At 42.1% G+C, this 14725-nt stretch overlaps 1 protein-coding gene across 1 annotated transcript in view; it reads right to left on the reverse strand.

Annotated features, from left to right (window-relative positions):
* Positions 1–257: 257 nt before the first annotated feature.
* The window catches only part of ythdf3 (YTH N6-methyladenosine RNA binding protein F3), an 82614-nt gene continuing 68146 nt past the window's right edge, over positions 258–14725 (reverse strand). The window contains exon 4 of the mRNA XM_070891838.1: positions 258–2849. Coding sequence (XP_070747939.1) covers positions 2829–2849 — 21 coding nt within the window. The 3' untranslated portion in view covers positions 258–2828. The remainder of the gene's footprint in view (positions 2850–14725) is intronic.

Genomic DNA, 14725 nt, shown 5'->3' on the forward strand with positions numbered 1-14725 from the left:
GAAGTTGAGATATTCAGGTGAACACAATGTTCAGATATGCTGCACACAAAAATATGAATTACAGACAAAATTCATACAATCCAATCAGTGCAATACACAAATTTGCCTGCAGAGGTGAAAACATCAAGTACTCATAAATTAATGAGACGAGACACTTTGATCTTTTGATCTTTAATTAAACATGAAACAGCAATTCAAAATGTGAGAGAGAAAATGGGAAGTGGCCAATGGTGTGTGAGAGGATAAAGTAAATGGAGTAACATGTAACTTGTGGTTTATTAATGCAAGCAGAAAACAGCATTTAAAAAAAATAAGTACGATAGCACAAGGTCTGTTTTTAAAATCAGGTTTCATCAGAAGGGTGTGTAACATTATCGGCTATCAAAGAATAGATCATCTAAACATAATGTAATTTAAATTTATGGTTGCAATATTCTGTTTCTTGGATAATTGTCTGAATAATAAAAGTTAAGTTTTATAAAGCCATTCCAAAATTATCTTTACTAAACAAAACAAGTTTTACCAGCACTATATTAGCATAAGGGTTCCCACCAGGATTTGCAAGAGCTTCCTAATTTGACACTCTCTTACACAATAAGTCCGAGATAAAAATTGAACTGTTTTCTAAATCAAACTCATGTATCTTTTGCTTTCATGCAATACTTTCACTTCCTTTAATATGTGATGCTGTACACAAGTTTTCTTTTAAAAAAACATTCTACCTCCATTTAAAAAAAAAATTAGAACGTTGTTTTTTCACTACCCCACAATTAAAAAACAGGGTTAAAAACTAATTTAACATTTAATTTCAATTATTCTGACCGAAGTACACAATTATTTTAAAAACAGGGGAAAAAACTGCAATGCTAAAGTTCCTGGCTGAATATTCTTCTGTTGTCAATCATTTAAAGACAGCTGTACTGATAGTTACTTTAGTAGAGGTCTATAAAAGATGCATGACTTCATACAACATATTGAGCTAGAGACAAAAATGCATGCAATGCTTATGGGTATTAAGGCTACTGATCTAATATTCAAATATTTTCAGAACTCCAGAATGGAATAAGGAATTTACATATAGTTTCACACTTTTTCCCAATACATTTGCCGTCAGTTAATTGGGACAACAGCAAATAGATTTATGAGGGGAACTAAAAACAATTGAGAAAAAATATTGTTGTCAGAAGACAGTAAAGAAATAGCTCCCAAAATTTGTTAAACTTTCTACCTTTACAAATAACTATTTCAGCCAGTACTGGTATCAGCATGATAGTTGAATTGTGAGAAATAATCAGAATTATGATACGTGAATCAGGGAACTTCATGATGTAAAATGCATAGAAGTTATACATATCAATGCTAATTTACAGTCAATTGTCTTCATACTAGTTCATTTAATTCCAACATATGCAAGACTAAAGAGCAATGAAGTCATTTGTTACTAAGACTTCATGGACACAATACAGATTTAAACTACTTGGGAACTGCAAACTCTAAATATGCACCCCAAACTTATTATAGATTTAGTTGACCCTGGACATTATAAACACAACAACTACAGGATCACATTAGGAAACTTCCAACTTTTAATACATTGAAAAATAGGTGTGCTAAAATAACTTAAATAGCCTTCAAAGTATGAACAGTGATTTAAGTTCTGTGCTTATAAAAGGTCCATTTTGCTTCTATTAATTAGGCTATTGGTACCTACTGAAAATACACATTATAAATTAAGGCAATTACGTCACTCAGACTCAATATATGTGGTTTATGTAAACAGGAGACTATGGGCTCAGTATCTCCTAAATTGGTTGATTTCCTGTAAAGTAGTATTCAGAAATATGAAAATGTGAAACCACACTGTAAATTAACTCATGCCATAACACTTGCTAAACAAGTATTGGATTTATTAAGCTAGTGAATCATCTAGGAGAAAAAAAATCACTTCCATGATAGTAATCTGTCAGAAAGGCAAACATTCAAAGCTAGGAAGTTGTATTTAAAAGACATTACAGAAGTCTAAAAATTTAAATCAAACCGAGGTACATTTACTTAGGACAGCTTCATCAACGGTCGTATCAAACACCTAGCATCTCCTCCGTAGACAAATGCACTTTTCTGAAACCTATGTAATACATAGTACAAGAAAAAAAATGAACATTGCATTCAACTGGTTGCACATAAATTTTTAAAAATTATATTTCAAAACCAGGAATAATTTGGGTGAAGAATCTTGCATAACTTCTGGTTTGTTTCACATATGGCAAAATATTAATTCAATTTATTTGCTTTATTTACTACAATAGTTTCCATTATATTGGATTTATTAGTTTGAACTAAAAATTACATGATATCCAAATTGTCTCTGCAGAGCAAAATTAACTTAAAAATAAATCCTACAGCACAAAAAAGTAGGTTGAAGAGCTAAGCATTGTGAAATCTCAGATCATTGACCAAACTACACTTGTTAATTGTTAGTATTAAACAAATCCAAAAAAGGTTATTAATTGGTTTCTCACATTCACTCAATTTCTGTATCTCAACTAAGAGGTTGAGCTTAGAAAGACAGCAGTTACTGATAAAAGCTTTAGGAAGGCAGAAAGTGCTTGACAAAGTTATAGCGCTCAAATGTGGTTTGTGAGATAAGAGTATTAGGGCAAATGCAGCAATGAGAACCAACACGGAAAGCCAATCTCGTGTTCAAGTGTTCAAAAGAGGTTGCCTTGAGCAGTAAAGTTCCAATAACCATGGTTCCTTGAAGATACTAGGCATTTCCAAGGCTTGTATCATTAGTGTTGTAACTCTAGTAGAGCATCTCCTTTCAGTTACTATTTGCTTCTGTTCCGCTCCTGCAAAAACAGCACAGAAACATTAGTGCCATAAAGAGAAGATATTTAGCACCTACCACTTTAAAAAACCCATCATATTTGCAACTGCAATAAATATATAAGGAGCTGTGGAAGACGATTGATATTACCATGAGATGGCTATACCGATAATAAATCCAGGTTTGTTATGGGAAGCTTAAGTCAATCAAATTCCACAACTCACCACGCAGTATTCTTTTGAAAACTGCCAGACCCATCCTACCATTATTTTTCAGGTCCCATAATACAGAAATACTGCTTGTTGCAACAGGTAAATAAGTAACAGTGCTCAGTTAAAAGGTACAGTCTGGACTAGTAAGGTAAATACAACAGAATGGAAAAAATACTGAGGATCAACAGTACGGAACGCTTTTTTTTTTACATTTAAAAATGCTACTCAGATTTTGTGTTTGTGGGGAAGCATAATAACGCACATTATAAGAGTCAAGAGGAAATGGATCAGAAAGTAAAGCTCAACCCTATGAACCCAGCGAATAAAACATCTCAGTTCGGCGAGTCCCTCTTAACTGGGCTGCCACCTATTTATTGCATACTCGCGGAAGGAGCAGCGTGGCGGCATACCACTCCAGGGAGCAGCACGTGCTGCAGCAGGAGAGCAGCAGCAGTGAAGAAGGACATCACCAAGATCCAGCTCGGTGACTGGAGCATGGGCAGGTACAAGCAGGAGCGGCGAGAGATTGTAGAGGGTTGTGATCGGGGCTCAGGAGAGGGATGTGATCGGGGCTCAGGAGAGGTATGAGTTCGGGGCCAGGGGCCCAGTGGCAGCACGGGTCAGCCCACACTGCGATGTGCCCGTACAGCAGAGCTGGTCTCGTCGTCTTGGGTAATCCTTGCTACTGAACCAAGCCCGTGTGGTGGCTGGTGTGCAACGGTCACCACATGTTAAAAAAAAAATCCATGCACAGGCATCTTCCACCCTTCAATATGTAATTCAGGACCTGGAATATTAGGTCCTTCATTGAAACAGGCAAACTTTTTGATGTGGAAGCAAGTCATCCTCGATTCGAAGGACTGCCTATGATGATGATACTCGCTTTTCACTTCTTGGGAGTTGGCTGAAAGGTGAAGAAAATAGATCACTAATAACACTTTCCCAATACATTTCACAATTGGCTAAGATTCAAAATGCATTTTCTCAGCCAGAGGCCGACTTTAGATAATTTGGGTCCTGGCTCTAAAAAAAGATAGAACTGCAGAAGAAAGTTAAATTTATAACAAAATGATAATAGAAAAAAAAATAGAGAACCGAAGAGAAGACCCAATAATCCTGCCTGAAAGGATGGTGGAGGCAGATTCAATCGTGGCTTTCAAAAGGGAATTGGATAAGTAGCCGAAGGAAATAAATTTGCAGGGCTAAGGAGAAAGGACAAGGGAGTGGAACGAGCTCTTGGAGAGCCGGTACAGGCCTGATGCGTCGAATGGCCTCCTTCAGTACGGTAACCATTCTATGATTCCATAGCTTTTTAATTTCATTATTAGTGACAGCCAACCCAGTGGCATTATTATGATAATTAGTGATTCCTTAACCACACAGTGGGCCCAAGTTTCCACACGATAAAAAACGGGCGCCCCTCCGAGCTGGGCGCCCGTTTTTCGCGCCACAAAGTGCGCCTAAAAAAACCCTCCGTATTCTCCACCTCCCTGCAGGTCCTCTGGCCCTCGGCGCGACGCAGCAGGAGGCGGAGCCAGGTCCCTGCGCTGAAAACAGTGTCGGGACCTCTGCACATGCGTGCTACAGTGGGCACGCAAGTGCAGTAGCTCCAGGCGCCAAACTGTGTGGGAGGGGCCCGAAGCACGCAGCCCCTAGCCCTGGCCGAATGGCCTCACTGGGGCTGCGTGAATAAGGCTCCTCCCACGGCCAGCTCCTGCTTCCTGCCGACTCCCGCTCCTGCTTTCCCCCCCCGGACTGGACCCGACCCGTCTGCCGCTGTCGCTGCCGCTCCTGCTTCCCCCCCGGACCCGACCCGACCCGCCTGTCGCTGCCGCTCCTGCTCCCACCCGACTCTACTCCCGCCCCCGGACTGGATCCGACCTGACCTCCCCCTCCCCGACTGACCTCCCTCCCTTCCCCCTCTCTCTCTCTCTCTCTCTCTCCTCCTCCTCCGCCACCCCCCCCCCGAACCTCTCTCCCCGACCCGACCCAGCTCTGGTGCTGGGGACGGGCCCTGCCAGAAATCTTGGGCCCGGCCCGTTCAGCCTTCGGTCCAGACGGCAAACCGCTTCCTAAAGGCCTGCCTGAAGAACTTTCACACAGGTAGGAACATGGTTTATTTAATTTTTTCTTTGCTTATAAATTTTTATTCAGGTTGGATTTATTTGTATAATATTTGTATAAGTATAACTAAGGATTTATTGTAGAATTTAATGACTTCCCTTCTCCCCCCCTCGTTCCCTACGCCTAATTTGTAACCTGCGCCTGATTTTTTAATGTGTAGAACAGGTTTTTTCAGTTCTACAAAACTCTTCACTTGCTCCATTCTAAGTTAGTTTGGAGTACGTTTTCACTGTGGAATCTTTGAAATCAGGCGTCAGTGGGTGGACATGCCCCCTTTTGAAGAAAAAATTCTGTTCCAAAGTGGAACTGTTCCAACTGACTAGAACTGCAGAAAAAAATGTGGAGAATTTCAATTTCTAAGATAGTCCGATCTCCACCAGTTGCTCCTAAAAATCAGGCGCAAATCATGTGGAAACTTGGGCCCAGTATGTGGATACAACGCTAATTGGCTGGCCCGAACAAAGGGCAGTACAGATTTTCCTACTAAAAGGACTAAGATGTAGAGAGAAAAAAAAACACAAATGTTGCAAACCTGAAATAGAATAATGTTGCAAAACTACAGTGGGTTAACCAACATTTGAATGAAAAAAAGATTGGTTCATCTAATCCTTCCATTACAATAGGTCTGCTGAACATTGGCCCAGATTTCCCTGTCAAATTAACAGTGAGGCTAATGGTGCTCGGTTATGGTATAGCACAAATGATACAGCAACTTCAGGCGAGGGGCAGATATGCGGGTAAACGCAAACATCCAAAAGCTGCTGTCAGATTTGCGCCACTCCGCCGTCAGCTTAACAAAAACAGCATCTCGCTGTATGGCTCACGATTAAAATGCATTGAATGGCATGAAGTTGCTGTATTTACGTGGTAGATATGAAATAAACTCACCAGAGAAAATAGAGTCTTGTCCAGTCCGGTTTAAGTATCCTTTTAAGGATGTGATGTGTTAATTACTGCCAAACAACCTCTCAGGCACTGAAAATTAACTAATACAAGTGTGGAACCTCCTTCCTTCAGATTTCAATTGTTGTTGGAGATATTAAAATTGTAATTAAAAAAAAAAATTCCCTGTCTTTTTTGTTTAATCCAATCTTTCTTTCCCTCTGTACCTGATTAGACATTGAATTAATCCACTCTAATTTACACTTCCTTTTCATTCCTTGCACTATTAATTTCACAATCCTTCAATCTGATTGGTTAAGGAGACAGTTTCTTGCCCTGTTCACTCAGGTCTCAGATGTCCCGTTTTCCTTTGTGATGTATCAGCTCACATTTGTTTAAAAAACTAAACATGCAAGGGCAAGTCTAACTAACCGCAGATGCCATTAGATTCCCTGCTACAGCAAAATTTGGACCATTATGTTTCACTTTCGGTTATCAATTAACTTGCTATGCATTTTCTGCAATGCGTGTGTTTTTATTGGTGAAATTTACATGGTTTTTTGGTTGCTAGCACATTGTATATTACATGATATTTCCAGATATAGATTGTGCTAATAAACGTTGCAAGTTCCTCAAAGTATTAGAGGTCGACAATGCCAGGCCATTTCTTGACAGAATAGGGGCTCAGATGGGAAGGCTCCAGCACCTTGCTGAATATCGGATAAGGATAGGATTTAGTGTGTACTGCCTTGATACAGAGAAACATAGAAATATAGAAAATAGGTGCAGGAGTAGGCCATTTGGCCCTTCGAGCCTGCACGACCATTCAATAAGATCATGGCTGAACTTTCACCTCAATACCGCTTTCCTGCTTTCTCTCTATACCCCTTGATCCCATTAACCGCAAGAGTCATATCTAACTCCCTCTTGAATATATCCAACGAACTGGCACCAACGACTCTCTGCGGTAGAGAACTCCACAGGTTAACAACTGATTGAAGAAGTTTCTCCTCATCAGTCCTAAATGGCTTACCCTTTATCCTTAGACTGTGTCCCCTGGTTCTGAACTTCCCCAACATCGGGAACATTCTTCCTGCATCTAACCTGTCCAGTCTCGTCATTTTATATGTTTCTATGAGATCCCCTCTCATTCTTCTGAACTCGTGAATACAGGTCCAGTCGATACAGTCTCTCCTCATATGTCAGTCTTGCCATCCCAGGAATCAGTCTGGTGAACCTTCGCTGCACTCCCTCAATAGCAAGAATGTCCTTCCTCAGATTAGGAGACCAAAACTGAACACAATATTCCAGGTGAGGCCGCACCAAGGCCCTGTACAACTGCAGTAAGACCTCCCTGCTCCTATACTCCAATCCCCTAGCTATGAAGGCCAACATACCATTTGCCTTCTTCACCGCCTGCTGTATCTGCATGCCAACTTTCAATGACTGATGTACCATGACACCCAGGTCTCGTTGCATCTGTCCTTTTCCTAATCTGCCGCCATTCAGATAATATTCTGCCTTCGTGTTTTTGCCACCAAAGTGGATAACCTCACATTTGTCCACATTATACTGCATCTGCCATGCATTTGCCCACTCACCTAATCTGTCCAAGTCACCCTGCAGTCTCTTAGCATCCTCCTCATAGCTCACACCGCCACCCAGCTTAGCGGCATCTGCAAACTTGGAAATATTACACTCAATTCCTTCATCTAAATCATTGATGTATAGTGTAAATAGCTGGGGTCCCAGCACTGTGCCCTGCGGCACTCCACTAGTCACTGCCTGCCATTCTGAAAAGGACCCATTTATTCCGACTCTCTGCCAACCAGCTCTCTATCCACGTCAGTACATTACCAATACCATGTGCTTTAATTTTACACACTAATCTCTTGTGTGGGACCTTGTCAAAAGCCTTTTGAAAGTCCAAATACACCACATCCACTGGTTCTCCCTTGTCCACTCTACTAGTTACATCCTCAAAAAATTCTAGAAGATTTATCAAGCATGATTTCCCTTTCATAAATCCATGCTGACTTGGACCGATCCTGTCACTGCTTTCCAAATGCGCTGTTATTTCATCTTTAATAATTGATTCCAACATTTTCCCCACAACTGATGTCAGGCTAATCGGTCTATAATTACGCGTTTTCTCTCCCTCCTTTTTTAAAAAGTGGTGTTACATTAGCTACCCTCCAGTCCATATGAACTGATCCAGAGTCGATAGACTGTTGGAAAATGATCACCAATGTATCCACTATTTCTAGGGCCACTTCCTTAAGTACTCTGGGATGCAGATTATCCGGTCCTGAGGATTTATCAGCTTTCAATCCCATCAATTTCCCTAACACAATTTCCCGCCTAATTAGGATTTCCTTCGGTTCCTCCTTCTCACTAGACCCTCGGTTCCCTAGTATTTCCGAAAGGTTATTTGTGTCTTCCTTCGTGAAGACAGAACCAAAGTATTTGTTCAACTGGTCTGCCATTTCTTTGTTCCTCATTATAAATTCACCTGATTCTGACTTCAAGGGACCTATGTTTGTCTTCACTAATCTTTTTCTCTTCACATATCTATAGAAGCTTTTGCAGTCAGTCTTTATGTTCCCAGCAAGCTTCCTCTCATACTCTATTTTCCCCCTCCTAATTAAACCCTTAGTCCTTCTCTGCTGAGTTCTAAATTTCTCCCAGTCCTCAGGTTTGCTGCTTTTTCTGGCCTATTTATATGCCTCTTCCTTGGATTTAACACTATCCTTAATTTCCCTTGTTAGCCACGGTTGAGCCACCTTCCCCGTTTTATTTTTACTCCAGACAGGGATGTACAATTGCTGAAGTTCATCCATATGATCTTTAAATGTTTACCATTACCTATCCACCGTCAACCCATTAATTATCATTCGGCAGTCTATTCTAGCCAATTCACGTCTCATACCATCAAAGTTACCTTTCCTTAAGTTCAGGACCCTAGTCTCTGAATTAACTGGGTCACTCTCCATCTTGATAAAGAATTTTACCATATTATGGTCACTCTTCCCCAAGGGGCCTTGCACAACAAGATTGCTAATTAGTCCTTTCTCATTACACATCACCCAGTCTAGGATGGCCAGCTCCCTCATTGGTTCCTCGACATATTGGTCTAGAAAACCATCCCGAATACACTCCAGGAAATCGTCCTCCACCATATTGCTACCAGTTTGGTTATCCCAATCTATATGTAGATTAAAGTCACCCATGATAACTGCTGTACCTTTATCCCTAATTTCTTGTTTGATGCTGTCCCCAGCCTCATTACTACTGTTTGGTGGTCTGTACACAACTCCCACTAGTGTTTTCTGCCCTCTGGTATTCCGCAGCTCCGCCCATACAGATTCCACATCCTCCAAACTGATGTCCTTCCTTACTATTGCGTTAATTTCCTCTTTAACCAGCAACGCTACCCCACCTCCTTTTCCTTTCTGTCTATCCTTCCTGAATGTTGAATACCACTGGATGTCGAGTTCCCAGCCTTGGTCACCCTGGAGCCATGTCTCCATAATCCCAATTATATCATATTCATTAATAGCTGCCTGCATAGTGAGTTCGTCCACCTTATTACGAATATTCCTCGCATTGAGGCACAGAACCTTCAGGCTTGTCTTTTTAACACACTTTGCCCCTTTAGAATTTTGCTGTAATGTGGCCCTTTTTGTTTTTTGCCTTGGGTTTCTCTGCCCTCCACTTTTACTTTTCTTCTTTGTCTTTTGCTTCTGCCACCATTCTACTTCCCTCTGTCTCCCTGCATAGCTTCCCATCCCCCTGCCCATACGGATACGGGTAGTGAAGAGTTGGGGTGTAGTAAATAGATAGCCAACAAAACTGACAACCAAAGTAACTCCAGCAGAGAATGCCTGACAAACTGAACAGCCAGGAGTGAATAGTTACAATGATACTGGCAAGATGGGTTTTGGTGTCAGTAAAAGCTTGAGAGAACCAAGTATTCATTTGGTCCACTTTCAGAGATTGAATATACGCGTGGAACACACACATATCTGGTCCACATCACTAGGGGATCATACATGTAAATATAATGTATGAATTAACTCCCATAAAAATAAGATGGTCACACAACTTAAGGGAGTGACTAATGTCACCGAGCCCTAGAGGGCATCTACAGCAATCCAAAATTCTAACAATTTCTGGCAGCTACTTGGGATACGGAGTTAGACTGGTGATGAGGGCGATTTAAAATGATTAAAATGTAACAGTAAACAGAACATTATCAAAAAAAAATGTTCAAATCAAAAGAGATTGAGCTCGAGACTGGCAGCCAATAAGAAAGTGATGAGAGCTCCAGCTAAAGGGGCATGGAGATTCAGTTAGTGCTGGAGGAAAGGAGATAGGAAAAAAAAACAAAAGGAGAGGGGACAACACAAATTTGGGGCGAAGAAAGACAACAGTGCCATCATGACATAGAGCAGGGTCTGTACCAGCATGAGGCAGACAAGAGCGCAGTCATACTCTTGAACCGATGGAGAAATGTGCATCAGCAACAAGTCCTGTGACTGAATTCTTTCAGGCTGTAACGAACAGGGTGGATAAAGGGGAACCTGTGGATGTGGTGTATTTGGACTTCCAGAATTTGACACGGTGCCACATAAAAGGTTAGTGCACAAGATAAGTGTTCACGGGGCTGGGGGTAATATATTAGCATGGATAGAGGATTGGCTAACTAACAGAACAGAGAGTCAGGATAAATGGTTCATTCTCTGGTTGGCAACTAGTAACTAGTGGTGTCGCAGGGATCAGTGCTGGGACCCCAACTATTTTACAATCTACATTAACGACTTGGAAGAAGGGACTGAGTGTAACGTAGCCAAGTTTGCTGACGATACAAAGATGGGAGGAAAAGCAATGTGTGAGGAGGACACAAAAAACCTGCAAAAGGACATAGACAGGCTAAGTGAGTGGGCAAAGATTTGGCAGATGGAGTATAATGTTGGAAAGTGTGAGGTCATGCACTTTGGCAGAAAAAAAATCCAAGAGTAAGTTATTATTTAAATGGAGAAAGATTGCAAAGTGCTGCAGTACAGCAGGACCTGGGGGTACTTGTGCATGAAACACAAAAGGATAGTATGCAGGTATAGCAAGTGATCAGGAAGGCCAATGGAATCTTGGCCTTTATTGCAAAGGGGATGGAGTATAAAAGCAGGGATGTCTTGCTACAGCTATACATGGTATTGGTGAGGCCACACCTGGAATACTGCGTGCAGCAGCTTTGGTTTCCATATTTAAGAAAGGATACACTTGCTTTGGAGGCAGTTCCGAGAAGGTTCACTAGATTGATTCCGGAAATGAGGGAGTTGACTTATGAGGAAAGGTTGTGTAGGTTGGGCCTCTACTCATTGGAATTCAGAAGAATGAGAGGTGATCTTATCAAAAAGTATAAGATTATGAGGGGGCTTGACAAGGTGGCTGCAGAGAGGATGTTTCCATTGATGGGGGAGACTCAAACTCGAGGACATGATCTTAGAATAAGGGGCTGCCCATTTAAAAGAGAGGAGGAGAAATTTCTTCTCAGGGGGTTGTAAATCTGTGGAATTCACTGCCTCAGAGAGCTGGGACACTGAATGAATTTAAGACATAAATAGACAGATTCTTAAATGATAAGGGGATAAGGGGTATGGGGAGCGGGCAGGGTAGTGGAGCTGAGCCCATGATCAGATCAGCCATGATCGTATTGAATGGCGGAGCACGCTCGAAGGGCCGTATGGTCTACTCTTATTCGTATTATGTTCTAACTTAGGCCCCCCCCCATTTTATTGAAACAAATCTTATTCTAAATTTTAAAGGCACTGATGTTTATAATTTTATCTAGGCATTTGAATTGTGAGCCGATATACTATTAAGCGGGACAAAAGTAAATGGGCCAGGCAATTCGCGGCATCACCAAGGGGACAAGTTCTCCCTGCACTATTTTGTTCAATCTTGCCTATTGAATGGACTAGAATACTATAAAAGTTTACTATTCTCGGGTCTTATGATTTAATGCCTGAAGTATGTGGACAGAATTTAGTAAACTAAAAGAATCCAGATGGTGTTTATAGGGAAATGGTTATCCTGAATGAAGACGTGACAGATGTGACGGGAAAGGTCTAACAGGCTATTGAAGGTCTTTGTCATTTGATGTTCAGGGACAGATTTCTGGAGTTAGTTCCAGATGATTTAAAAATCTGGTTACTTGAACAGGGGTGTAAAACTAGCAAATCCGCTGACCATTATATGTCCTCACAGGCACAAGCAAGCTGTTGCATGGATGGGAGGCTTCATGCTTCACACCATCCCATGGAGGAGCATCTCAATGAGCCAGTTGCTCAATCTACCCAGGCCTGGCCAAAGTGCAACAGCCAAACAGAAGTCAGCAAACTGAAGACAGTCAGGTCAGGTGTTTAAAATGCGGTGAGGTTGGTGAGCCACTAGTGGCCTCTTAGAAATCCAGCAACGAAAACCACGGCAGCTTGTAATATGTGATGGCCATCGATGTAGATAGGTTGAGTCTGTACTTTTACTCAGTTGCAGTAAATGATCATCATAGGCAGTCCCTCGAAATCGAGGAAGACTTGCTTCCACTCCAAAAGTGAGTTCTCAGGTGACTGAACACAATTCGGCAATTACAGTCTGTCCCAGGTAGGACAGTCATTGGAGGAAAGAGTGGGTGGAGAGTCTGGTTTGCCACACGCTCCTTCTGCTGCTTGCTCTTGTTTTCTTCATGCTCTCGGCAACGAGACTGGAGGTGCTCAATGCCCTCCTGGATGCTCTTCCTTCACTTAGGGCAGTTTTTGGCCAGGAACTCCCAGGTATCGATAGAGATGTTGCACTTTATCAAGGAGGCTTTGAGGGTGTCCTTGAAACGTTTCTTCAAGGGGATTGACAAGATACTGACTGCCCCTTCGTGATAGGACTATAATTACGTAAACAAATGTGAACATTCAGGGACTTTGAGCAATCACAGAAGTGCCCATGGCCAGAATTTGGCTGGAACAATTTGGCTAAGCATGGATCACAAAACAGTTTATTCAGTCATGATGTTCAATATTTTAATACATAATGATGCAGCTACTGAGGGGATTACAGACAAACAGGAAAGAGATCAGGGCAACACAGTGCAAGCATTATTGGTGGAGTGCAGACAGTTGCAGTAGTGGAGGACCTAGTCACATGACTACACAGGAAGAAACTCAAAGGGCCAAGATAATTTCAGGCCAAAAGCTTTTGATGCTGGTTCCGAGCCTCGAGGAGTGTAGGGCAGTGTCAAGCAGCCGCTATGATTTCAGGGATTTCACAATCTAAGGAGGCTTGGATAGTAATCCAAGAGGATTTGAGGAGGTGCAGCTGACCAATTAAGCCAGAGGGCAGCAGAAAGTTCACTCTGCACCTCAGACCAAATTTAAAAGGGCACCATATCTTAGCAGAGTGTTGAAGCAGCAGCTCTGCATCACATTTTGTGCAGGAGGAACTAATCCTGTGTGTCTTACCTGAAGAGGGAAGACATGGGAGGTCATGTGTTACACCGTCCGTCTGGGGGCAGAGCAAGCCTTTCATTGGGCAAGGTTATCTCGTGCAGATGAACAGATAGAGGCAACCCTGGAGAAATGTGAAGCAACGCCCTGGAGATGAAACTGGGAGTACACAGTGGTCCAGTCACAGGGGCCTCAGAGGCAATTCAAAGCTCATCAGAAAAGGCAGGCATAACGTCACACAATACGTGGAACTGTAATTAGCACATGGGGTCAGAGATGCCAGACGCAGGGGTTGCACGTCTATCGGACAGATTTCCACGCAGTTCACGGACTCCTTGGGTCCGGAAGGATTAGCAGTCATGGTGGCACAACCAGGTTTGGGCACACAATCTTCAGGAGCAAGCTGTAGGGCTCTCATACGAGGAACCTAATCTCTGGGAGGGAGATGTGTCACCGTTTGGGATTTTTTTGACCATTTTGCCACAAAAGGCAGTTGCTTTAAATGTTGAGTTTTAAAGCGTACCATATTCCTGCAAGTAAACCAAGGGGAGAGGAGTCTTAGACAATAGGTAGTTAAGATGATAATGAGCTAGTTGTTGTTTCTTCATAGACCTCAAATAAAAACCAATTTACTTGCTTATATCAGTAAGCGATAAACACCCCACACCAATTCTGTGCACAGGTTTTGATCTCTTTAACTGTGAACAGCCATGAAGAGATACATAAGCCCCCCCCCCCCAAAGAGGCTTTTGCAGATAGATGCCGCTCAAGCAGTCAGGCAGTAAAAGTCAGAAGGATGGATTGCTGAAGTAAGGAGTCGTAAAATTCGTTTTAAGTAAAACAAATGACCCACTGAAGGGATAGTGTAGTGTTACAAACCAAGATCAAGAGCAGGTATCTACTTGGGGCCATTGGTATCATTTCCTCCCTTGGTCTGGTTGCCCACTTTTTAAAAACAAAAACATAAATAGATTCCCACCACTCCTGTATCTGCTAGTGTGGTAGCAGGGCCCAGAAACTCAGCAATGAAACTCCCTTGTGATCTGGACTGGTTCTCCATTTCTTAAGCACATGTACTCCTTTAATTTCTCTGAAGATGGACTGAATTAATAATAGACAATGTGCCATTTGATAAAGAACATAGACTTGAAACTTTGGGGTCAATATCAACACCCCCATCGATGGGA

The sequence above is a fragment of the Pristiophorus japonicus genome, chromosome 1 (assembly GCF_044704955.1).
Source record: "Pristiophorus japonicus isolate sPriJap1 chromosome 1, sPriJap1.hap1, whole genome shotgun sequence".
In the NCBI taxonomy this organism is placed as follows: domain Eukaryota; kingdom Metazoa; phylum Chordata; class Chondrichthyes; family Pristiophoridae; genus Pristiophorus; species Pristiophorus japonicus.